This window comes from Garra rufa, chromosome 5 (genome assembly GCF_049309525.1).
Source record: "Garra rufa chromosome 5, GarRuf1.0, whole genome shotgun sequence".
NCBI lineage: Eukaryota > Metazoa > Chordata > Actinopteri > Cypriniformes > Cyprinidae > Garra > Garra rufa.
Window position 1 is genome coordinate 42,689,852 of NC_133365.1, and position 27,660 is coordinate 42,717,511.

Genomic DNA, 27,660 nt, shown 5'->3' on the forward strand with positions numbered 1-27,660 from the left:
TCTGAAAAAGTTTTTTTCTGACGTAATCATTGCAAATAATCTAAAAACTATAGGCTATTCTTTGTGATATTTAAAACATAAAACAGCAAGAACGTTAAATAATTAATAACTTACCTTTTGCAGCTGAATGTAGCCTATTCCTGTTGAAAGTATTCCCGTAAAATGCTCCTCAGGATTTAACCGCCTTTTTATAGACCCTTTTACAGCCCACGTGAACAAATAGTTGCGCGCGCATTTTGGCAACGGAAGTGGTGTTGTTCCCCACTGGCTCTAACGTGTTAGCAACTAAATTTTATCAAAACGGTGTCCCAGCATCAAAATGTCTGGTTGTTGTGTTTACGGTTGCACTAATAGATATTCCACCAAGGGGCTTAAGTTTTATAGGATTCCGACAGGATCACGGCCGTTTCAGAAGAACCAGTGGCGCCTGTGGCTGCAGGCGACTATAGGGATAGTTCACCCAAAAATGAAAATTTGATGTTTATCTGCTTACCCCCAATGCATCCAAGATGTAGACTGATGCCAAACTCGTGCACATGACAGATGGACGTGGCTGTGTATCAAAGGTAAAAAATGATATAAATACTGTTCAGTTTCTCACAAAAACTGATCGTTTCATGTCTTAGGACATCAATGTATCATCACGAGCCGCAGGGTGTAATTTGGATTTGTCTGTGCATGTTTTTGTTTACTTTTAAAGGTTTGGTGCCCATCCATGTCCATGATAAGGCTGGCAGACTGCACCGGTTTTCGTTAAAAATCTTCGTTTGTGTTTTTCTGAGGAAACAAAGTAACCTACATCTTGGATGCATTGGGGGTAAGCAGATAAACATAAAATTTTCATTCCTGGGTGAACTATCCCTTTAAACGTGTTGATTTCAACACACAAAACTCTGAGTCTATGTCATGGTATTTGACGTTCTGTACATGACCACAGACAACGTATTCATAAGCATCCAGTGATTCTCTCGGGTGTACACGCTCGGTTTCTCAACTAAATACGTATATATATCTGGCCACTGTATATTTGGCCATCTGCTAACGTCTTCTATCCACTCCACTATAGTACACGGATCTGGTAGCCGGATACCATTTGATAAAGTCAACTTTTCCAAATTACTTTCTCTGTCTGTGTTGCTTAATCCGCTCGCGTAGCTTGACACACTGCTGATTCTCGCCATACTTCCGTTGCCAATATGTGCGCGCATACGTTGCTACGTCATCATTGTGTACAAACAGTAAAAGGGTCTATTAAGGCGGCACTGTAGTATAACAATATACAAGCAAAACACTGGTGCACTTGGAACTTGAATGCAACATAATTTCGACTCAGTCCTCAGAGTTGATGAGTGATGTTAGCGAGGTGAAGTGTTTTCTCATGAAAAAGTATTTTCATAAAAGTTTGTTGTATATTTTGACTGAATTTTAAAATCTGTCTTTAAAGCCTATAAATAAAAATCTTCATGTTTTTCACAACACTTCAGCATGTTAATCTTATTAAGTGAAAGTCCTTTATTAGGATTTTTACCCAAGCAAACCTCAGAGAACGTGACACATTAGGCTTCTGGAGACTCCAGGTAGGTTGCAGTTCTGGAAAATAATGGCACTGTAGACTAAATGTTTCCTGTTGTTTTCACACCTAATTGTAGGTGTACAATACATTCATACTACATGTATTAATCAGGAACACAAATGGTAAGATAAAAACAGACAAAAACAATATTAGCTGTCGTAGAATTCTGCAAAATCATTACATTGAACAAAATGGAATTTTATTATACAATGTTTTGTAAAGTACCTTTTGTTGAACCTGTATTTAATTCATTTTATTTTTTTAATTTTAAACAGCCTTTTATTGTTTTTGTTTTTAACTTGTAAAATATAGGCTACTTGTACATTTCTGAACTCAAACATGCAACAGACAAAACAATGTCACTACTTGTTAATGCTAAGTCATACTCGTTTCTTAGGTCAGCATTCTCCAATCACACTTAGAAGAGAATTAAAAGAAATCTCTTTAGTCTGTGACTTGTGTTAAAATTTCAGACGGCAGAGGAAAGTCTGTTTTCCACAGAATGGGTAATTGAAGTTGCCTTGAAAGCACTTTAGGTCTCCTCATCAAAGACACTTTCTATCTTTGAAAGAAAGAAATACCATTGTTTCTTTGAGTCCTTGGCCATGAATGCATAGAAGAATGGGTTTAGAAAGCTGTTTGTGCACGCGAGAGAAGCAGATACTTGTAGTACTGTGTGAAAGACAGGGTCGTGCTCTTTTCCATGTATGTCTACCTCTAAAATAGAAACAATTTGAAATGGCAACCAACAGATGAAAAAGGCTGCGATCAGTAATGTCATGATCTTGTAGGGCTTGGTGAATTTGGACATGTGGTTTGCTATAAGTTTACAGATCAGGATGGAGTAACATGTGAACAGCCCATGGTCACCACACCTCCTCGGGGCCCTCAGGAGATCTGTCAGGTAACCCTGCCAGTGTACAAGGCGCGGCAATCTCCCTCGAACGTCATCTTCTAGTTGTTCCGCCCGGAAACGTAGCGAACCTATAAAGTTTGCAACCCCCACGGGGGTCTTCAGGGCAACTAATTCAGGTTAATCCTGCCATTTCGCTGCTACAGTTCCTCAAAAATTCAGAAACCAGCACTGCGCACTGTAGAGAAAGGTTATTACAACCCCGAGCAGGGTCTGGTAATGGAACAGCAAGTAGAAACTCTCCTGAGGAAGGAGGCCATCGAGGTGGTCCCTCCTAAAAACAGAGAGTCCGGGTTCTACAGCCGGTACTTCATTGTTCCCAAGAAGGATGGAGGGCGTCTCCATCCTTACACCATAGAGGAAGTCTCTCAGGTTTGCTTTTAAGGGCAAAGCTTACCAGTACAGAGTTCTTCCTTTCGGCCTAGCACTCTCACCCCGAAGTATGGATGCTGGATGCTGCTCTGGCTCCTCTGCGACTCCAGGGCATCCGCATACTCGAACGACTGGCTGATCAAAAAAGACTAGCCAGCTCAGGTCAGTTAGCGATTCAACATCGAGATGTTGTTCTCACTCAAGTGAAAGACCTGGGGTGAGACTCAACACCAAGAAGAGTGTGCTATCTCCATTACAGAGAACCACTTATCTAGGTGTAATTTGGGATTCGACCACGCTGCAGGCACGATTGTCACCTGCTCGGATCGAGTCGATCCTTACTGCAGTAAATGCAGTCAAGCTAGGCCTTTCACTCACTGTCAAGCAGTTCCAAGTACTGTTAGGTCTTGTGGCAGCAGCATCCAACGTGATACCTTTTGGTCTGCTGTACATGAGACCACTACAGTGGTGGCTCAAAACCAGGGGGTTCTCCACGAGGGGAAACCCATTTCACAAGATCAAGGTTACTCGGCACTGCCTACGTGCCTTGGCCAAAGAAACCCTGGTTCCTCTCTCAGGGTCCGGTACTGGGAGTTCTTTTTAACCACGTCACGCTAGCGACAGATGCATCCCTCACCGGGTGGGGAGCGGTCATGAGTGACCGCTCAGCCCAAGGCCTTTGGAGTGATCACCATCTCCCCTGGCACATAAATTGCCTAGAGATGCTGGCCGTATTCCAGGCCCTTAAATGTTCCTTCCAGACCTGAGAAACCGTCACGTGCTAGTTCGTACAGACAGCACTGCGGTAGTCTACTATATTTATCACCAAGGAGGTCTCCGTTCACGCCCCTTATACAAGCTGGCATACTGGATTCTCCTGTGGTTTCAAGGAAAACTTCTATGCCTGAGAGCAGTCCAATATCTCTGGACGTCTCAATGTGGGAGCAGACTTCCTGTTGAGGCAGGGGCCGAGGCCCGGGGAATGGATGCTTCACCCAGGAGTAGTGAAGCAGATTTGGAGAGTATTTGGCCAGCTTCAAGTGGACCTCTTTGCGACTCAAGAGACATCGCAATGTCCCCTCTGGTACTCTCTAGTGCCTCCAGCTCCTGCGGGACTGGACGCTATGGTACAGATGTGGCCAAGGCCTCGTCTGTACGCCCTTTCCCCGATCGCTCTGCTCCCGGGAGTTCGGGAATAAGTTTGAGCCCTTAGGGGGCGCATCTCATAGTGGCCAGTCTCTCAACCGAGGTTGCTGAGACCATCCTTCACTCCAGAGTTCCCCCTACGAAGAAACCCTATGACCTTAAGAGGAAGTGGTTTACAGCATGTTGTACCCAACACCATTTTGACCCAATTCACTGCCCGACTGGTACAGTACTGGAGTCTCTGCAGTCTCGCTTTTCCGCAGGGCTAACCCACTCCACCCTGATGGTGTATGTGACGGCGTTATTGGCCTTCCACTCCCCTTTCGGTGCCTGTTAGTGGGTAGAGTCCCCTTGGTAATACGTTTTCCTCCACGGTGCACCTGGTGACCTAGCTGGTCCTCGAGAGCAGACGTACTGCTGAGGCAGGGGCCAAGGCCCGGGGAATCGATGCTTCACCTGGAAGTAGCGAAGCATGGAGAATTTTTATCCAGACTCAGTTGGACCTCTTGCGACTCGAGAGATATCGCAAAGCTCCCTCTGGTTCTCCTTAGTGCCTCCAGCTCCGCTCGGACTGGACACCATGGTACAGACGTGGCCGAGGCTTCGTCCGTACGCATTTCCCCCGTGTGCTCTGCTCCCAGGAGTTCTGGAAAGAGTACGCTGGTATCGGGTGCGGCTGTTACTACTAGCCCCGTACTGGCCGGTCCGAGTATGGTTCTCGGACCTCCTCTGTGGAAATTATGGGTGTGGCTCCTGAGGGGGCACAACTCATAGAATCTGGTCTTTCAACTGAGGTTGTCAAGACCATTCTCCTATCCAGAGCTCCCTCTACGAGGAAGCCTTATGGCCTTAAGTGGAACCTGTTTGCTTCGTGGTGTCATGAACACCGTTTAGACCAAGTTACTGCCCGTTTCGTACAGTACTAGAGTCCCTGCAAACTCACAAAATCAGCTCACTACACCCTGAAGGCGTTTGTGGTGGCTCACTGGCCTACCACGCCCCTTTCAGTGGTCTGTCAGTGGGTAAAAGCCCCTTGGTTATATGTTTTCCTCTGAGGTGCACCCAGGTTGAGACCCCGAGGGGTCCCAAGCCTCTATTTCCTCCATTCTTGGAGCACGACCAAAATTTTAAGTATAACTGCATGTGTCCAGTGTGAGCACTGGGCACATACGGCCACAAAAGCATGTGGCATAAACAGAGCTATCAGTAGATGGATCATAGATGCCATTTCTACTACTTTCAAGTCCTCTGGTCTCCCATCTCCATGGGGAAACAAGACTCACTTCCCCCGAGGCTTTCCGCCTCTAAAAGCTCTGATGGCAGGTGTCCCTAGCCAGGACATCTGCAGTGTTGCGGGTTGGTCCTCGCCTCTGAGGTTCGTCAGATTCTATGAACTCGACCTCAGAGCCACTCCTGGCTCCTTTGTCCTCTCACCTTAGCAAAGGCTAAGCCCAGAAATTCAGCCCCCTTGCTAGCCAGGAGGAGACTTCTCAAGGCGCATTCTTTCTGTCAAGAAAGAAGAGAAGTCTTTTCGCCTACTTTCTTCTCGAGTGCCTGAGGGCCGAGGAGCATTTCTCCCCCTGCGCTGTTCATATGACAGGCAGCGGTTGAGAACCCTATCCTCGTGTGCCCGAGGGCTGAGGATTATATTGCCCTCTTGTCCGTGGAATACTAAACAATGGCTTATTCGGTCCCCCTTGTTCTGGCTCTTCCCAGACAAAGGACTAAGACTCCGCGTACGTCTGAGGGCCGAGGAGTACCTCTTGCTCTGGCTGGCGACCAAGCAGAAGTCTACTACTTTCCTCATGTGCCTGAGGGCCGAGGATCACATTGCCCTCTTGTCTGTGGAATACTAGACAATGGCTTATTCGGTCCCTCTTGTTCTGGCTCTTCCCAGACAAAGGACTAAGACTAAGAGTACCTCTTGCGCTGGCTGGCTACCTGGCAAAGGTGTATCACCTTTCATCGTGTGCCTAAAGGCCGAGGATTATATTGCCCTCTTGTCCGTGGAATACTAGAAATCGCATCCTGGCAAGGTTACCAGGCGGAGTTTATTCAGTCCCTCTTGTTCTGGCTCTTCCCAGACAAAGGACTAAGACTCCTCTTGTGCCTGAGGGCCTAGGAGTACCTCTTGCTCTGGCTGGCAACCAGACAGAGGTCTACCACTTTCCTCATCTGCCTGAGGGCCGAGGAACATTCTGGGCTGAGGACTATTTATTCCCTCTGCACTGGTCAAATGACAGGCAAAGGTCGAGAACCCTATCCTCGTGTGCCTAAGGGCCGAGGACCATACCGCCCTCTTGTCCGTGAAATACTAGACAATGGCTTATTTGGTCCCTCTTGTTCTGGCTGTTCCCAGACAAAGGACTACTACCTCTCCTCATTTGCCTGAGGGCCGAGGAGCACTCTAGGAGGTTGAGTACCCTGTCCTCGTGTGCCTGAGGGCCGAGGACCACAATGCCCTCTTGTCCGTGGAATACTAGACAATGGCTTATTCGGTCCCTCTTGTTCTGGCTCTTCCCAGAAAAAGACTCCATGTGCGCCTGAGGGCTAAGGAGTACCTTTTGCTCTGGCTGGCGACCAAGTAGAGGTCTACGATTTTCCTCGTGTGCCCGAGGGCCGAGGAATATTCTCCTTCTGGTTCTAGTACAATACTAGACCAACGATTATTCTCACTCTGGTTCTGGTATGACCAGACCAAGGATCATTCTCCCTCTTGTTCTGGCACGTATGGTTCCCGGACAGAGGTGTACTACCACTCGCGTCCTGGCAATTTCCCAAGTGGAACCATTCCAGTGTCTCGGCAGGTAAGAATTTCAGACACTGTCTTTCCCTCTTGCACTGGCAACCCAAGGGTTCCCAAGACAGAGGGTACTACTTCTCTGGAGTGATGCACCAGAGACTCAATGTGTTCCTTTCCCTTGACCTAGCAGCAGACACTGCGCAGGGACTTGGAATCATGGGAGCGTGGGTCTCGTTCCCCAAAGCGTTGATGACGCAGTTCGAGTTCCCGGAAGGGAATGTCTCGTAATCCTGGTTCCCTGAGGGAACAAGACACTGCGTCATGGACCATAATTCCTGCATCCCTGCGGCGCTCGCTTCATTCCTAAAGAGCTTACGCCGGCATCAAACGCACGTGCTTTATACTTCCTGGTCGCTGACGTCACCGCGCCTGTGACGTCACTCCCGTCATTTCATTGTTTGCAGACATGATTCAGAGGGCGGCTCGCCAATGGCGTTCCCCAAAGCGTTAATGACATACGTAACCCGAGACAGTTTCCACACTCTCTTACACTAAATGCCAGCTCACTTCTATAATGCTTGTGATTGTAGCCATTGCTAGCTGACCACAGCCAAAATCTATTAACTAAATTCAAAAGTGTGTTTTCTCAACAAGATATTCTCTGGATGAATATTGTTATGAAAAACACTTCGCTCAATGCAGTGCTGTACTACTTGCGCAGCCTGACGCATCATGACCGCTCTGTTGTCTGATTCATTTAAGGATTTTTGTTGATGAAGTCCGACAAGCTCTAACAGAGATCTGGAAACTCCATAATGTGAGTGAATTTTCCAGGGTGCTCAAACCACTCGTATAGTTAGTTGGTGTGAGGGCTTATGGGTTCTTGCCTCATCATTAGCAGCAGTGCAACTTCTGTAATGAGAGGACTGGGATGCCCAGCGTAGAGAAAAGATGAAATAAAAGGTTAATTTGGTAAAACTCTGAAGACCATGTATCATTTTAAATGTACTTTACATTGTTTTAAGCTTTGAGATTTGATCAACAGAGTCAAAAATTTTGCTTAATCTACAGTAATCGTCACTTAAACAACTAAATGCATATTATGTTTTGCCAGCATACAATTGAAGATATTGGTCCAGTCTTTTGAATATGTTTGATGGCAACCTGCAGAAGGTAAAAAAAAAAAAACACAGTTACCCAACCATGAAATTTGTAAAGTAATTTGAATAAAAACATAACATAAAAAGTTCGGTCAAATTTGACAACGACTTGGATAGCTGCTAGTTGGTTCATTTTTAGGAAACACTTTTAATTTACAGTATGCAACTTACCCTGGACCACAAAAGCAGCCATAAAGCTTAAGACAGATATTTGGCTGAAATACAACTATTTGGAAATCTGGAAATTGATGGTGCCAATAACAAAAAATCAAAAATCGCCTTTAAAGTTGTCCAAATGAAGTCCTTAGCATTGCATATTAATTAGCAGAAAAACGTTTTATTTTGTTTTTTAAGAAGGAAATTTACGAAATATCTTCATGGAACATGATCTTTACTAAATATCTTACAGATTTTTGGCCATTAAAAAAATCTATAATTTTGAGGCACAAAAGGCTCCACTTTGTTCTTGGAGCAGAAAGGACACTTCGAAGCCTTCCACACTCTCCTGAAGAAAGAGCGGACTCCTTTCCTCTTCCTAAGTTTTGAAACTAAGGTCAACAAAATTGATTTCATTGAGTTATTAACTATTAGTGACATCTCTGACCTTCAATTCAGTGAAAAGAGTTGACATTTTACTGTAAAATTTACATGTAATGCATTATTGTTTGTAATGATGTTTAATCATTTGAAGCCTCTAATTGCAGCCTCTATACCGTCCTTAGAGATGATGTCAGGTGTAAAGTTTTCTAATTTGGACACTGCCTTTTGCTTAGGCAAGCTGAAGTTAACTGTGGGTCTAGCTGTGGTTGACGGTCCATTGTGTGCTGGGAGCAGCAGAAGGGGAGCTTTGCAGTAGGGATGCTCCGATCGATCGGCCGGAGATCTGTATCGGCCGATAATCACTCGATCAGTGCTCACTAAATTTGGCCGATCTCACAAATTGATCGCAATTTGATAACGTCAACGCTTGAGGATGTACATGTTGCATGTGTACGTGAATGAATTTGGTGTGGAATTACTACGGCAAAGAAATACTATGTCAAAGAAATTGTACGTGCAGGAGCATTGTCCAAAACATTTAATACCACTAACCTGATTCAGCACTTAAGAACGGGCCACCGAGAGACGTATAGAGAGAGAGAGAGATTAGGCTTGTGAATGTTGATCAGAGAGATTACATATCAGTTATATAAAGCTCAAAGCATCAGAATCGGCATTGGTATCTGTCGATCGCCATGACACAAAATCGGTATCAGCTACAAAAATCCTGATCTGAGCATCCCTACTTTGCAGCCTTACATACTTTCTTGAAGAAAGAGTGCATGATCTTCTTCCAGCTTGTACACTGTAAAAAATGACCATGAATTTAACGGTAAAAAACTGTAAAAATGCCACGGTAAAAACCTGTGAAATGGTTAATGGTAAGTTCCCCTTCTATATACGGTGAAAAACTGCGTTGCACATTGCATGTTTTTTTAAGTGAAAAAGAACGTAAAATTTACAGTGAATAACCGTAAATTGACATTTCCAGAATTCCCTGTTTCATTTTTTTAATTGAATGTTTTTTTTTGTTTTTGTTTTTGTTGAAATAACTTTTTCTTTTTAGATTTTTCTTGGCAGTTTTGTACATTAGGGTACATCTAATGTTGTTAAATTAATGTTTTTTGCATTTTTTCAATTTTATGTGTGTTACCATGATAGTGTTTGTGTGAATGACACTGTGCACCTTCTATATATGTTATTATTTAAAACCTCCTTGTGATGGGCTTTGGTTCATCATGTGATGTTGTCATCACCACCTGCTTTTGGTGATTATCAGTGTATTACAAAGGTACAAAACAGATTTCAGTGCTTTAAAAGGTTGGTACATCACCATTATATCAGTTTAAAAAATTTAAAATTACGGTATTTACCTGTATATGTAAGTGAAAACTGTAAAATGTAAAACATTGCTACCGTATTTTTTACTGTAAAACCACAGCTGCCAGTTTTTTTACCGTAAATTTTACGGCTTATTTTTTTTTTTTTTACAGTGTATGTTTTTCTGAAACTAAGAAAAACAAATAGAAAATACTAATAGCGACAATAGTTTTAATAACTACATAATTTTAATTTCACCTGTTGAGCTCTACTCCACAGGAGAAGTCACCATGACACTCTGAGTGTCGAGGCTCAATTAGCTCTCAACACTCTCCTCAGAGATGGACAATAATGTTGAAAACATAAAGTCCAGTGTAGATTTATCAGATTTACACAGTGTGTTTCTATAAAGTCTGCACACTACATTTAGACTTGTGTATGGTCTGCACACTGTGCTTTCAGATATGAAGGCTTTTGTCAATAGACGATTTTACCAAATCTTTCTCTGATAAGAACCAGAAAATGCTTTTCATAACATTATAACCAGATACATTTGTCCACTTGTAGTTGCTGATGGCCAACATACTCTCTGTTTGGTTTGTTTTTAGGAAGGTTAAAACTTCGGTGTTCAACATGCAAACAATTAAATATTGAAATTCATTTCAACATTTGGTTGGTTCGACTCGTTCGACTGACCCTAACCGGGGCAATTTTTTTCAATAAGAAGCCATATTTTTAGAACCCTTTGTCATAGAGACATTCTGATCTTTTAACATTATAGGAATACTTTTATTAGGATAGGATAGGATAGGATAGGATAGAATAGAATAGGTGATGCTGTCTTAGAAAAAAACAAAAAAACTGGCACATCACACATTCTAAGTCGGCAGCACTGACCTTCATCATCTCTGTAGACCCCAGGTGTTCCACAACCTTCTTCAAATCTTCATGGTAGTAGCTCTTCATCATAATGAGGACCTTTTTGTTGCTGTTACTAGTGGACTCATCAGAAATTTGCCACTTCCTTATGTTGCTTAATGTTCCTTTTGAAAAGCTCCTTTCCATGCTGTAGACCTTTTTTATATGCAGAAATCAGCTTTCCTTCTACTGTTCTCTTTCAAACACACACACACACACACACACACACACACACACACACACACACACACACACACACACACACCATCATCATCATTCGGATCATTTGGAGTGAGGTGCGTAATTTATTTCAAGACACAAGTGTTCAGGATGGAAACATGACATGACATGGTGTCTTGAAATAACATATTTAAACAATGTTTTGAAATGTGGTTGTGACTCCAGGCCATTAAAATTATTAGAAAAATAATGCACTCCCAAAGTGATAATGACACCAGAGCCAATTAATGGAATAGGCTTTCTCTGTTCTCAAATGAATTAATAGCTATATTTGCTCTTCAATGACTAAATGCAAGTATACGACTTCACAATATTTTATTGCGATAGAACTGAGAACTTTCTTTTTTCCCTTTGTCAATATAAGAGTTTAATCCAGCCCTGATCATAGCACATGCTTTACTTCCACAAAATACTTCCACAACTGTTTTTGTTTTCCTCATCAACAAGATTTTCATCATCTGCTTTCACTTCTTGATTATTTCTTTTGTTGTTGTTGTTAGTTTTGGAAAAATAGATTCAAGAAACAAACTCAAAGCTTTGGCCCACTATGATCTGATGTAATGCAGTGCTGTCATCTATTGCTGAGACCGGGTAAGACTACATATAAGTCCTTGTAACATTCAAATAGTCAGTGCTCTAGTAAACTTAGCAACTATATTTCTCCAGTATATTTTGTACATTTTCATGTCTCCATTTTTTTTCTCTATTATCTGAATAAGATAATTAAGTGATCATTTTAAATCATTCCTTAATTGGAAATGTTCCAGGTGTTTCTTTTCTTTTTTTTCTGTTCTTCTGTTTTCTTGAGAATGTTGTTTTAATAGGTGATGCTTTAATGTTTCATGTATTCCTTATTTATTATTTTATAGAAAATACAGCTTAAAACTTTTATAAAATCTTAAAGGGTTAGTTCACCCTAAAATTTAAATTCTGTCATTAATCACTCAACCTCATGTTGTTCCAAACCCGTAAGATCTTTGTTTATCTTCGGAACACAAATTATTATATTTTTGATGAAATCCAATAGCTCTCTGACCCTCCATAGACAGCAAGGGTCCTTCCACATTCAAGGTCCAGGGCTGTGTTCTCCGAAACCACCTTTACGCTATGTCGTTCTTAAGTTGTACCTTAAGAAGTACCTTATCGTTAATAACTGTCACCCCCCATTTTTTAAAAATAGGCATGAAAGTGCACTATCCAAACTTCAGTTGTTGTAATTCATGAACACTTTGGAATACAGATCTAAGGTTGGTCTCTTTTTAAAGAAGACAATTAGCAGATTATTGCAGATTTTTTTCAAAAAATAAAGTATCAACAAAATATAGAAGTTTAAATTTACTGTAAATAAAATGCACTGTACATTTTTTATTATATTTTATATAAAATACATATTTTACATGACAGGTTTTATCCCAAATTGAAGCCTCACATCTAAATAAGTTATGTTCCAAATTTGAAGTTGATATGAAAAAAATTACGGTTCCTGTGAAAGTTTGTTTAGGACGTTATACCACAAACAGCCACCACTATTTCAAATATTATTTTCCTAATCTTAAAACATTCAAATAATAATTTAAACTCAATAGCTCTTTGTACAACATGCTACTGGTCCAAAGCAGAGAAATGGTGCTTTTATACTCTTTGCAATCCAGCTAACGCAACTCCACCTAATAAAAAAAAAACAGGAAGAAAACTTGGATGAAACAAACATCCCATTCTCCTCTGGCTGGTCTTTGAGTTATTTAAACTGACTAGAAACAGAACTTGCAACCACCCTTTTTCCTTATTGTGACGTAAATCTGAGAATGTTTAGTAAGATAAAATGAAGGTCAGTGCTTGGTTTTGTCCATTGGGTATTGACTAGATTGTGGAAAGTTGGTGTTGCAAACTAGAGATAGATTTAAATAAAAGCTTGTGTCACACTGCCATGGAGATGAGCCAGGAGGAAACTTGCAGGAAACCGGAGGAAAAAAAAACAGATATTTATTGAAGAAAACATTGAATGGGAACAAGAATGTCAATGAACTAAGTAACATTAATAATGGACAAGGGGAGTGAGGAACTGAGGACTATATATACACTGGAACAGGGGAGTGGCAACATAACAAGATAACAAGGGGAAGTACAAATATGGGCAGGGGGAAACCAAAGACACTAAACCAAAAGGTGGAGCCAGCGGAACAAACCAAAACACTGGAAACACAGGGGGAAAACACTAGGAAAAACAGAACAGAACAGGACACAATACTGACAGCTCTGGTGGTGTTCGGGTCAATGTTATTGCATTGAGCTAAAACGTACTGACTTTTCTCAAACAGGGCTACAAGTAATCAGCAAGATTTTAAAATGTATACAATGTTTAATACGGAGGCAGTGCAGTGCTGACAGATAGGGTCATGCTAATATGGTCATGCTTCCTAGCTGTAGTGTTTATAAAAACATAATATATGAAAATATATCAAATTGTATTACATGCATTAGACTGGAACCATATTAACCTACAAACATATACATACACATTCTTAGTTTACATTAAACGCAACGTTACAGTATCATGACAACACGGCAACAATATTACAACACACCATCAGAAAAACAAATGCTTCAAATGGCCTTCTATATAAGGTTGAAATTCATATACAACAGGATATAGTGTGTTAATAGTATTTTTGTAGCGATGCTTATTCTAGCAATGTAAGGTTATGAGTTTGGTAAGTGTATACATGTGATGTAGCAGGAAACACTGGACGGATGACCAGTCAATCACAGGAGAAACTCTTACTCATATTCACTTCACAGACAAGTTAGTGTCTCCAATTGACCTATGGAAAAACTCCACAGAGACAGACCTCCAAGCTCATTTGGGATTTGAACTGGGTGCTTTTCTGGTGTAAAGCAACAGTTCATTCCCCTCACAAACCATGATTTCACACTGATCTGGGTCATGTGCCATCCAGTTCATTTTAATGCTGCATCCCAATAACAGATAGATGATGGGGTTGATAAAAGAGTGGCTTGTGGCCAGTACAGTGGCTGCTGGAAGTCCATATTTCAACGTATTTGAACCCAAGCTGTCGTTTACAGCGGCTTGAATCATGGTTAAGACAATCTGAGGGCCCCAGAACACAAAGTAGACAATCTTTATAGCACAGATGATCTGTTCCTGCTTCTTGCAATATTTACAGCTTCTATTAGCTGATGTCAAACAGCTGAGAAACATTGTCAAAGCTGGCACGAGAACCCCAATGAGAAATCGCATGATAACGACTGCCTTAAGCCTTGCAATGCCATCTTGAGTTGTTCTCGATTTGTCCAAGTCATAATCATCAATGCACTGAGATTCTCTGATCTCTCTGGAAAACAGTGAAGGACATGCCAAGACAGCTGCAATGGTCCAGGAGAGTGAAATCAGAATAATGTTGCAATTCTTGCAATTTTTAGTGCACTTTCTTTTGGAAAAAGAAGCACTGATGCTCCAGAGACTCAGCATGGCTGCTGTGGAGAACATACTGCCGTAGACGATATAGGATGACAACTTGCAGCTTGCACTTCCGTAATTCCATTCAAAGTTATTGTAAGCATACAAAAGCTGAAAAACAGTAGATGCACTGCAGACTAAGTGTGTTGCAGCCAACGCCATAATCCAAGTGGCAAACTTTGGAGAATTCTTGTTTTTCAGGCAGCTGATGACAATGACGATGAAGTTGAGGGTGACACCGAGGATGAGGACAATAGAATATGTTATTAAGTAAGTCATCTTCATCTCTTGTTGGTACTGCTTGGTTACATTCTCTGATACATTTCTTAATGGTACACTTTTAAGTTCTCTAATGATATCATAATAGTCCATGGGATTTTCTTCTCCAGACATTTTGTAAAGCCTGAAACAAAAAGATATTAATTATTATTTTACTGTGAGTAATACACAGCCCAGGAAAGTGTTCAATATAGTCAAAATAGTGTTCTGTTTATTTTATTTTGTTGTGGAACTAACATATTAACTCATGAGAATGTGATAATATGTTCATATGTCCAAATATACTTGTCACATATACACAATGCCATAGAAGAACCCTTTTTTTCTAAATCGTTATATGAAGAACCTTTCTTTTTCACAAAAGGTTATTTGTAGCAAAAGAAGGTTCTTCAGATTATAAAAAGGTGAGAAAGAGATGGTTCTTTAAAGAACCTTTGACTGAATGGTTCTTTGTGGAACCAAAAATGGTTCTTCAAGGCATCGCTGTGAAGAACCTTTTAAAGCACCTTTATTTTTAAGAGTGTACATGTAATATAACCTGCTCCTTCCTGGACACTGAATAGAATATAATCTTTAAAGGAAACCCCCTGTATTAAAGCTTGTATGGCTTAATATAACATAAATGATGTCACTTACTGAAGTCACTTACACTTACTGGCCCTATGCTTAAACCAAATTTCATAACAAATGTCATACCATTGATTTTCCCTACAAGGAGTCTAAATGCTGAGAACTTTTTTCAGTGGCTGTGGCATCAAGGCAAGTGCCGGCATGTTTACATCCTGTCAGGATCTTGTCTCTGCTGTTTGTAATCTCTTATAGTAGCTGTGGTCTACTAAAAGCCTCAAAGGCATCAGGACTAAAGTGGAGAGAACAAAGACTTGATTCTCTAGAAAGTTGTACTTGTCCACAGGCAGTCACTCACATTGCTTCTCTTGTTGCCCTTTGACTGAAAATTACAACCAAAAGCCACACAATGTGGCATCGTATCAGTATTTTATTTTCCGAGTTGTGTTGAGGTAAAAATAAGCAACAGGTAGTGCCATAGTCCCCCCATAGAGGATTTTTTAAATAACGTAAATCATTAATGGGTTTTTTGAAAACAACAGTTTTTCTTAAAAGGAATAATGCAGTCCCGCCTCCTACACTAGAAATAGACAGTCAAGCTGCAGCCACAATCGATCACTTGTTAACAGAGTTAGAATATCCTGTACGGTGACTGGCACATAGTGCACTACATAGGGCAGGCAGAGGTGGATTAAGGTGATCAGGGATTTATATAATAAATGTATATTTATATATAAGAGACAAGTTGAAACACGAGATTTGATTCACGGGAACAAAGCTAAATTTTTACACATTATTTAGATCTAAATCTAAATCATTTTGATAATTTCCACTCAATTTCTAACTTTTAATTTCTATCTAAAATCCTGGAAAAGGTTGTTGCAGCTCAGGTACACGATCATCTTTCAGTGAATAATCTATATGAACAATTCCAATGAAGTTTTCGTTCATGTCATTGTACCGAGACTGCCTTTGTCAAAATTTTTAATAATTTATTGGTAGCGGCTGACTCAGGACTCTTATCTATTTTAATTCTTCTTGATTTAACTTCAGCATTCAACACCATTTCTCATAAAATTCTATTAGATAGATTGTAGCCCATTGGAATCGTAGGTACTTCTCTGGCTTGGTTCACAACTTATCTCACATATCACAAGTCATCACATATTACTACAGGTGTCCCACAGGCCCTTTATTATTTGTCATTTATCTACTGCCACTTGGAAACATTTTTAGGGAATATGGTATACATTTTCATTGTTCCGCCGATGACACCCATCTGTCTCCTTCTAAACTTAATTCATCTTCTCTTTCTAACTGTTTGCCTGAAGTTAAAGCTTGGTTTTCAAGCAGTTTTCTTAAACTTGACAGTAGTAAAACAGAAATACTTCTTGTTGGTCCAAAATATGATTTGTCGAGTACCAGTGATTTTTCAATGTGCATTGATGGTTCTAGTAAAGAGTTTGGGTGTTATCCTGGACAATACTCTATCTTTTGAAGCACATATATCAATACGTTTACTCTGATGGCTTATTATGCTATTATGGTCTATGCTCTTGTCACTTTTGTCACATTGACTATTGTAATGCTCTGTTTTTGGACTTCTTGTTAAACTTTTACACTAGTTACAGTTGCATCTTTTTAGGCATACCGGTAATAATGTTATGTAATTCCTAATGCCATTTTATTGTTTTTATATGTGTTTTATATGCATGTAAGGTGACCATGAGTGTCATGTAAGGCACCCATAAATAAAATGTATTATTAATATTACTTTCAAAAAGATTCTCAGTGACCAAATACATGACTGGAAAAATCTGCAGGTGCATTTTTAAGTGTTTTAACTAATCATCTTGTAATAAATGTAATTTCAGTTCTACTTTCTAAGTATGAATTATCATATGTAATAAAAGACAACAACACAAATAAAAACAGTATAAATAGCAAAAAATAAACAACACAGTTTTTTCTTAGTCTTATTAATTGCAAACATAAAGTACAGCCATAATCAAAGTATGCTAATCTTTCAATATCCAAAGTGCAAATAGAAAAATTTTCACGTATGATACAGCAATAGACAACTACACAACCTATTATAGCCTACATACTAATAACAGCCTAGATATTGTATGTAGCATAATTTGCGTGCATCAGGGAGTCGGTCTCAAAACGCTGCATATTAAAATCATGTGTTTTACTTTACTTTCGGTTTCGAGTTAACAATCACACGAACTCTCGCGGTGCATTCAACAATGTAAGACATTAATTTTGTCAGATGCTCTGCAATGAATCCTCCTTTAATGTTTGTTATGGGCCAATGAGGGTTTTTTTTTTTTTTTTTGTTCACGCTTAAGTAAATTTAAAATAGCCTAATAAAAAATAAATAATAATAAAAAATTGTCTGGCCATCCGCTCATTGCTCTGGCTCTACTATACAGGTATGTGCCAAAATATTAGAATATCGAGGGAAAGTCCATTTATTTCAATAATTTGTTTCAAAAAGTGAAACTTGTATGTTATATTAGTTCACTACACACAAAGTGAAATATTTCAAGCCTTTATTTGTTTCAATTTTAATGATTATGGATTAAAGATAAAAAAAATCGTCTCAGGTTACGTATGTAACCCTGGTTCCCTGAGGGAACGAGACACTGCGTCCTGAAACGCTATGGGGAACGCCATTGGCGGGCCGCACTCTGAGTCATGTCCAACGTCCAATGAGAAACGGGAGTGACGTCACAGGCGCGGTGACGTCGCCGACCAGGAAGTATAAAAGCACGTGCGTTTGAAGCCGGCGTCAGCTTCAAAGGAATGAAGCGAGCGCAGCAGGGATGCGGGAATTATGGTCCGAGACGCAGTGTCTCGTTCCCTCAGGGAACCAGGGTTACATACGTAACCTGAGACGTTCCCTTCCGGGAACTCTACACTGCGTCCTGAAACGCTATGGGGAACGAGGTATCAACGCCCCCATAATTTCCGCACCCTGCCTAGTGTCTGCTAGAACAAGGGGGGAAAAACAGCGTTATAATACAATACAAACCTCAGCCTGGGAATCTGCCAGGACATGGGTGGTAGTACATCTCTGACTGTGGAGCCCACCAGATCAGAGGGAAAGGAGACCTCGGCCCTCGAGACCACGAGGTCATGTCATCCTTCGTCTGGTCTCGCAAGACCGAGAAGGGACAGTGTCTAAAAATGCTTACCTGATGAGACACTGTGGTAACTCCGCCTGGTAGTCTTGCCAGGACGCGAGTGGTAATACATCTCTGTCTGAGATCCATCACCAGACAAGAGGGATAATGAACCTCGGCCCTCAGGCACTCGAGGAGAAGTGGCGGTCCTTTGTCTGCATTACAGCCAGTACAAGAGGGACGCAAGAAGTGCCTGGTGACCTTGCCAGGGCACTGGAATTCATCTCTGTCTGTGATCAGCCACCAGACAAGAGGGGTAGAGTAGGCCTCGGCCTTAGGCACGCGAGGCTAAGGTTCTCAACCGCTGCCTGTCATCAGACCAGTGCAGGGGGAGAAAAAGCTCCTCGGCCCTCGGGCGTACGAGGAGAGATGGTGGTCCTTTGTCTGCATTACAGCCAGTACAAGAGGGACGCAAGAAGTGCCTGGTGACCTTGCCAGGGCACTGGAATTCATCTCTGTCTGTGATCCACCACCAGACAAGAGGGATAAAAAGACCTCGGCCCTCAGGCACACGAGGATAAGGTTCTCAACCGCTGCCTGTCACACGACCAGTGCAGGGGGAGAAATGCTCCTCGGCCCTCAGGTAGTCCGTTGTCTGCGTACAGCCAGTACAAGAGGGATATAGGAAGTGCCTGGTGATGGCATCAACGATCCACTTACTGATAGTAGGCTTGGAAGCCGGGCACCCCCTCTTAGGGGGGCCGTAACAGACAAACAATTGCTCTGACTTACGCCACAGGGCAGCTCTGTGGACATAAGTGTCTAGTGCTCTTACTGGACACATCAAGTTATACTTCCTCTGGTTGTGCTCCACGAATGGAGGAGGATAAAATGCTAGCAGCGTTATTGGCTGTGGTGTTACTGAGGGGACCTTGGGTGTGTACCCAGCTCTTGGGTAGAGAAATGCTTTGGCCAACCCTGGGGCAAAGTCAATATAAGAAGGGGCCACTGAAAGGGCCTGCAGGTCCCCGACTCTCTTAAGAGATGTTAGCGCCAACAGCAGTGCTGTTTTTAGGGTAAGCATCCGATCGGAGGCCTCCTCCAGAGGCTCGAAGGGGGGCTTACACAGCGCTTCTAGCACCACAGCCAAGTCCCATGTAGGGACTCTCGGTCTTGCACGAGGCCTCAGCCTGAGTGCACCGCGGAGGAAACGTGAGACCAGGGGGTTTCTGCCCACTGAAAGGCCGCCCTGAGGGGCGTGGTAAGCCGATATAGCCGCCACGTACACCTTCAGGGTGGAGTGAGCTAACCCAGCGGACAAACGAGTTTGCAGGAACTCCAGCACTGTACCAACCGGGCAGTGGACTGGGTCTGAGTGGCGTTCATGACACCATGACGCAAACAGGTTCCACTTTAGGCCATAAAGTTTCCTCGTAGAGGGAGCTCTGGATTGAAGGATGGTCTCAACAACCTCGGTTGGGAGACCAGCTTCTATGAGCTGTGCCCCCTCAGGGGCCACACCCATAACTTCCACTTCTCTGGGTGGGGGTGGCAGATTGCGCCCCCAGCCTGAGAAAGAAGGTCCCTCCTGACAGGAATCTCCCATGGAGAGCCGTCTAGGAGGGCGATTATATCCGAGAACCATACTCGGGCCGGCCAGTACGGGGCTACTAGCAGCAGCCGTACTCCGTACCGGCGTACTCTTTCCAGAACTCCCGGGAGCAGAGCGATCGGGGGAAAAGCGTACAGACGAAGCCTCGGCCACGTCTGTACCATGGCATCCAGTCCGAGAGGAGCTGGAGGCACTAGAGAGTACCAAAGGGGACATTGCGATGTCTCCTGAGTCGCAAAGAGGTCCACTTGGGCTTGACCAAAGACTCTCCATATCTGCTTCATCACCACTGGGTGAAGCATCCATTCCCCGGGCCTCGGCCCCTGCCTCGACAGGACGTCTGCTCCCACATTGAGACGTCCAGGAATGTGAACTGCTCTCAATGAGAGAAGCTTCCCTTGCGACCACAAGATGATCTGGTACGCCAGCTTGTATAAGGGGCGTGAACGCAGACCTCCCTGGTGGTTTATGTAATAGACCACCGCAGTGTTGTCTGTGCGGACCAGCACGTGACGGTTTCTTAGGTCTGGAAGGAAATGCTTCAGAGCCAGGAACACTGCCAGCATTTCTAGGCAATTTATGTGCCAAGAGTGATGCCGGTCGTTCCGTAGGCCTTGGGCGGAGCGGCCACTCATGACCGCTCCCCACCCGGTGAGGGATGCATCTGTCGCTAGCGTGACGCGGCGGCAAGGAGCTCCCAGCACTGGACCTTGTGATAGGAACCAGGGCTTTTTCCACATGACCAAGGCGCGTAGGCAACGCCGCGTGACCTTGATCTTGCGGAATGGGTTCCCCCTCGGGGAAAACCCTTTGGTTTTGAGCCACCACTGCAGTGGTCTCATGTACAGCAGTCCAAGAGGTATCACGTTGGATGCAGCTGCCATAAGACCTAACAGTACTTGGAACTGTTTGACAGTGAGTAGCAGGCCTAGCTTGACCGCATTTGCTGCAGTAAGGATCGACTCGATCCGAGCAGGTGACAAACGTGCCTGCATCGTGGTCGAATCCCAAATTACACCTAGATAAGTGGTTCTCTGTAATGGAGACAGCACACTTTTCTTGGCGTTGAGTCTCAACCCCAGCTTTTTCATGTGAGCAAGAACAACATCTCGATGTTGAGCCGCTAACTGTTCTGAACTGGCTAGGATGAGCCAGTCGTCTATGTAGTTGAGTATGCGGATGCCCTGGAGTCGCAGTGGAGCCAGAGCAGCATCCACACACTTCGTGAAAGTTCGGGGTGAGAGCGCTAGGCCGAACGGAAGAACTCTGTATTGGTAAGCTTTGCCCCTGAAAGCGAACCTGAGAAACTTCCGGTGTTGGGGAAGGATGGAGACGTGAAAGTACGTGTCTTTCAGATCTATCGTGACAAACCAGTCCTCGGACCTGATTTGATACACGACCTGTCTGACAGTCAACATTTTGAACTTCAGTTTTCTGACTGAGAGGTTTAGCTGTCTGAGATCTAAAATGGGCCGCAGGCCCCCATCCTTCTTGGGAACAATGAAGTACCGGCTGTAGAACCCGGATTCTCTGTGCTGAGGAGGGACCACCTCGATGGCCTCCTTCCTCAGGAGAGTGTGCACTTCTTGTTCTAATACCAGAGCCTGCTCGGGATTTACAAGGGTAGGAAATACCCCGCTGAAAGGCGGCGGCTTGGCGCCGAACTGAATGAAATAGCCTTTCTCTACAGTACGCAGGACCCACATAGAAATGTTTGGCAGTAGTTTCCACGCTGCCAGAAATTCTACTAAGGGAACCAGCCTCTCGAGACTGGTTTCTGGATTTATTAGAGGAGCTAACTTGGTGACCTGTAACAGCGAACTGGCAGGATGCACCTGAAGTGAGCGCTCTAGAGACCCCCGTAGGGGTGGCGAACTCTCTGGTTCCGCTACGTTTCCGGGCGGAGAGACCAGAGAATGATGTTCGCGGGAGACTGCCGCGCCCTGTAACACCGGCAGGGTTAGCTGACGAATCTCCTGAGGGCCCCGAAGAGAGGTGGTCACCGTACTCCTCAGAGGCGGTTAGGCACCTGGTTCTTCGAGAGGGGCTGCCCTCATTGGCCCTGGGCCACGACCATCAGGGCCGTTTAGCCGCGGCCCTCTTAGACTGTAGGACGACCCTCAGGTCGGGCCTAGTCTTCGAGGGCCCCGGCTTGGAGCGTTGCTGAGCCCGCCCTCTAGGCCGCGCCGGAGGGGCACGGGTAGCAACGCTCCTTTTCTGGGTCTCCCTGTGTGAGGAGCTGGAGTGCGGCTGGGGCTGCTCCCGTCCGGCAGCCCCAGAGGAGAAAGTGCGGCGAGGAAGGTAACGCTGGAACGCCGCTGCCTGCCTACGGGCCTCCTGGTGCCTGTTGACAACTGTGTCAACAGAGTCATCAAAGAGGCCGGAGGGGTGCAGGGGGGCGTCCAGGAGCGTGACCCTGTCCTTCTCTTTCATGTCGGACAGGGTCAGCCAGAGATGCCTCTCCGCGGCCACCAAGGCTGCCATAGACCGCCCAACAGCACGGGCGGTCTCCTTGGTGGCCCGGAGCGCCAGATCAGCGGTCCTGCGCATCTCTGACACGCTCACCTCCTCGCCGTCACTAAGCTCCTTCAGCAGGTCGGCTTGGTACGCCTGGAGCACAGACATGGTGTGTAAACATGCACCAGCCTGACCTGCTGCCGCATAAGCCTTGCCCATCAAGCCTGATGTTACCTTTAATGGCTTGGTGGGCAAGGACGGAGCCTTCAGGGACGATGCCAGGCCGGGAGACAGATAGCTCGCTAGTGTCTGCTCGACCTGTGGCATCGCCCTGTAGCCGTATTCCTCCATCCCCCCCACATTACCGTAGTAATCTGAGGCGGGGGAGTAGAGACGTGAGGAATACGGCCTGTCCCACGACCTCGCGATCTCTTTATGGAGGTCGGGGAAAAAGGGAAGGCTCCGTCTGGGAGGTGCTGATTTAGCCCGCAGGAAGCGCTCATCAAGCCTGCTCGCCTGGGGCTCTGGATCTGGAGCGGGTGACCAGCTGATGTTAAGCTTGGCCACCGCGCTCGTCAGCACCTCCACCAGCTCCTCATACTGGGGTGAACGGGGGGGCGGTTGTGGGAGGTCAACGCTCTCGATGTCAACCTCCTCGGAGGAAGACAGGAGAAGCGTTGACTCCTCATCTCGGAGGGAAGGAACCGCAGTGCAGGCTTCCTCATCCAAGAGGAGGTCATACGATCCGCTGGGTGAGGAGAGAGATAGGGGATCACCCGTCTCAACTCCCTCCAGCAGATCTAGCTGCGAACCCCACGAGTGCAGCTGCCGCTCCGCCTCGACGGAAGCGGGGCCAGACCCGCGGGGAACGCTAATGAAAGCCCCCTCCTCAAAGAGGGCTTTCCGGGAACGGAGCAACCGCAGCGGCATCCGCTCGCACTGCGGGCAGCCAGCCCCCTCAAGGGCTGACCTAGCGTGCTCCGCTCCCAAGCAGACCACACATAGATCGTGTGTATCCCCACCAACATTGTAGCGTTGGCAGGGAGGGACACACCGTCTATGTGGCTGCTGAACCGCCTTAGAACGTTCGTTCTTAAAAGAACGTTTTCCCCCTGGCATTTCTGCTCAAATAAAAGTAGTGCAAACTGGCACTGAAAAACAGCAGAATGCAGACAGACAGACAATAACACAGAGCGCTCTCGCTGAATGACAAAAGCTGACGCCGGCTTCAAATGCACGTGCTTTTATACTTCCTGGTCGGCGACGTCACCGCGCCTGTGACGTCACTCCCGTTTCTCATTGGACGTTGGACATGACTCAGAGTGCGGCCCGCCAATGGCGTTCCCCATAGCGTTTCAGGACGCAGTGTAGAGTTCCCGGAAGGGAACCAGTATTTCACAAAATTAGAATATTATGACAAAGTTCAACATTGTAGGCTCCCTGTGTTCCAATCTAGTCAGATAATTAACGCAAAACATCTGCAAAGGTTTCCTCAGCCTTTAAATTGTCTCAGTCTGTCTTAGTAGACTTCAGAATCATGGGGAAGACTGCTGACTTGACGGTGGTGCAGAAGACCATTATTGACACCCTCCAAAAGGAGGAAAAGTCTCAAAAGGCAACTGCAAAAGAAGCTGGATGCTCACAGAGCGCAGTAACGAAGTATATTAACAGAGTGTTAAGAGGAAGGGAAAAATGTGGCCGGAAAAGGTGCACAAGTGACAAGGATGACCGTAGCCTTGAGAGGATTGTCAAGCAAGGGCGGTTCAGAAATCTGGGGGAGCTTCATAAGGAGTGGACTGAGGCTGGTGTCAGTGCATCAAGAACTACCACATACAGATGTCTGCATGACATGGGCTACAGCTGGAGAATTCCATGCATCAAGCCACTCCTGAACCAAAAACAACGGCAGTGCTGGGGTAAGGAGAAAAAGTACTGGTCTGTTGCCTAAATTTTGCATTTCATTTGGAAATCAAGGTCCCAGAGTCTGGAGGAAGACCGGAGAGGCACAAATGTCAAGCTGCTTAAAGTCCAGTGTGAAGTTTTCACAGTCAGTGATGGTTTGTGGAGCCATGTCATCTGCTGGTGTGGGTCCATTGTCTTTTATCAAGTCCACAGTCAACGCAGCTGTCTACCGGGAAATTTTAGAGCACTTCATGCTTCCTGCTGCCGACAAGCTTTTTGGAGATGATGATTTTATTTTCCAGCACAATTTGACACCTGCCCACAAAGCCAAAACTACCAGTAGCTGGTTTAATAGCCATGGAATAACTGTACTTGATTGGCCGGCAAACTCACCTGACTTAAACCCCATTGAAAATCTATGGGGTATTGTCAAAAGGAAGATGAGGGAACAGAGACCCTGAAATGCAGATGAGCTGAAGGCCAGTATCAAAACAACTTGGGCTACCATATACCTCAACTGTGTCAAAGGCTGATCAACTCCACGCCACGCCGCCTTGATGCTGTAATTAGTGCAGAAGGAGGCCCAACAAAGTACCTAGGACAATACAATACTTTTTCAGAAGGATAACGTGTTTAAGATCATTTTTTTATTGGTCACATGAAATATCCAAATTTTCTGAAATACTGTTTTTTTTTTTTTGTTTTTTTTTTGTCTTTAATCCATAATCATCAAAATTGAAACAAATAAAGGAAATAAATGGACTTTACCTCGATATTCAATTTTTTTGGCACATACCTGTATATTCGAAACGCTATTGGCTATTAAAAAAGGGGAGCAAGGCAGCTCGATGTGTCCCGCCCTCCTCCTGTTTCAAAGCATTTCAGTGGAACTTTAAGGAGTGGGGAAAAAAGTTTCCAAATAGGGTATACACCTGACCAAACCCGAAAAGCAGGTCTCATTGCTTCCACTTGTCGGAGAACGTGTTAATAGCTGTTAATAACATTTATATATAAATGTTAGTCAAAATAATGATTAAAAAATTATATATCAATCCACATATGTGATAGACATTGGTTATGATTATCTTTAGTATCTACTTTGAAGGCATCTTAAATCAGCTTCATATTTAACGAGGTATAGTCTGTTGTGTACAACCCCTAATGAGGCACCAGTGAATGAATACATGGAATTCTGTACTGTCTTAAAGCACAGTATTGTGCTTTAAATATATCTTATATTAGAGAGTTCTTATATTACAGTCAGTGAAATCTGACACTATCAGTGATGAGCATATTTAAATACTTTACATTATAATTAGTAGATACTAGTAAAACAACAGCAAACTCTGGAAAACTGTAGTAATTCAGATACCACAGGAAAAAAAATCTTAATTTAATATTGTGGATTAAGAATGAATCTCCAAAACAGTACAAAAAAAAAGCAAAATTCTGCAAAATGACACTACATTAACAAAAAAAGTAGTGTTGTACATTTTTTGCACGCATAATTTACGTTGGAAATCAAGTTATATCAGAAAGGATCTTAAAGTTTCGCCAGAATAACTTCAAATGTATTGCTTTCTGCATACTTTGTGCAAAATGTCCTTACCTTTGGCAGCAAACAAGCCGAAAAAAAGAAACCTGTGTCTGTCTGTGACAACGGTGTACTGAATAAGAAAGTAAAACACAGGCTTAATATTTAAGCTTTTTTTTCCCTTGAAGCACGTGATGGTTTTCGTCAGATGCAATTTGAGCTCTGCTCCAGGACACAGTCCAGAGGTTTAAACAATACCGCTCCTGTCTGATTGATGTTGTTATGCAACCTCATATGAAATGTTTTATTCTTCTAAAAGTAACCATGTTTAAAATCTTGCTTAAAAAGATAATGAACGTACACATGTACATTGGTGGTTCTAAGACTAAAAAGAGAGAGACTTGCACCTAAGATGCCGCATGTTTAGTATAGCTTCACTTGGTATGATGACTGCAAAATTAACTATTTACCTTAACACCGTGTCATAACCAGACGCAATGCGATGAGATTCCAGCGACAAGCAATTGTCTGTCCAAACCAGACGCGACGTGACAGAATAAATCATAAATAACACAGCCAACAGAAGCTGTATGCTGTTGTCCCAGCCGAGTCGTACCAGAAATAGAAACCCTTTCTAAAATATGACAAATTATGACAAACCACTAATTATGGAAACGGACAGGTAACATCACAGACCCCTCTCATCCCAGCCACAACTGCAGACGACCTCACCCTAAGCAGACGTTACATATTTGATATCTCTGTGCACTAGAAAATCATAAAACAGTTCCCCCCCCCATGCCATCAGTTAACACAGAAATTACCACCTGTTTTCTGTAATTCATTTCTTACTGCCTCTTTCTCAATAGCCTATGTAAATACATATTTTTATTTATACAGCTGTATATACAGTATGCACAAATCTGTACACAAATCTTCTGTTCCAGATATGTACCACATTATTATTAGGCCTATTTATTTATTTAAATGTTCTTTCTGATCTCGTATAAAAGTATGTTTACCAAGAGTGTACGCAACAAATTCCTTGTTTATTTGCACACTTGGCAAATAAAGCTCATTCTGATTGCTGAAAAGATAGCTTTTATGTCATGTCGTGTGAGGAACCGAATTCCTAAAACGCAAGTTTTCCTTGATTTATGCATGGTTGATCTGATGCTTGGTGCAGACACTATCGATTTACAATCACATACTGTCATTCAGTGATAAACAGAGTGCAAGCACAATACACGCATCAAACAGCACACGATTAAACATCCAATAAATGAAATAACTTACCTTTTTTTTTTTTTTTTTTTTTTACAGCTGAAGGTATTCCTCTTGATAATATCCCCGCAGAATGCTCATCAGAATTTAACCAGCGTTGACAGACTGTATAGACGATTACCAGCCCAAAAGCTCACCAAAACCCGCCCACTCTAACAAAAAAAAAAAAAAAAAAAACGCACAAAATTTTTACTCTCAAATAGAATGTTGTTGTCATGTCAATCAATGTTGATTAGGGCCATTTCAACTCCTTAAAAGAAAATAATGATGACAAAATAATAAAAGATAGTAGATTTCCCAGTAAAATAGATCAAATATAATGTCATATTTGGCAAATCTCTTTAATTTTATGACATGTCATATTAATAATATTTATCATAAACTTTGATATTTTAAGTGTCAAACGTCAGAATAAGCCAATTTAAGATGTCAACACTGTCATTCATTGATAGCTACATAGTGTGGGATAATCTGACAATAAAAAATAATAA

The 27,660-nt window shown here is 43.4% G+C and overlaps 1 protein-coding gene across 1 annotated transcript; it reads right to left on the reverse strand.

The window, feature by feature from the left end:
• Positions 1-12,892: 12,892 nt before the first annotated feature.
• On the reverse strand, positions 12,893-26,001 carry LOC141335649 (chemerin-like receptor 1). The gene is made up of 2 exons (XM_073841175.1): positions 25,961-26,001; positions 12,893-14,806 (listed from the first exon to the last, which is right to left on the reverse strand). The coding sequence occupies exon 2, from the start codon at positions 14,794-14,796 to the stop codon at positions 13,783-13,785; it is 1,014 nt and encodes a 337-aa protein (XP_073697276.1). The 5' UTR covers positions 14,797-14,806; positions 25,961-26,001; the 3' UTR covers positions 12,893-13,782.
• Positions 26,002-27,660: the final 1,659 nt, after the last annotated feature.

What these genes read in the sequence shown, in the direction of transcription:
- LOC141335649 (XM_073841175.1), bottom strand. Translation starts at nt 14,796, where the DNA reads ATGTCTGGAGAAGAAAATCCCATGGACTATTATGATATCATTAGAGAA.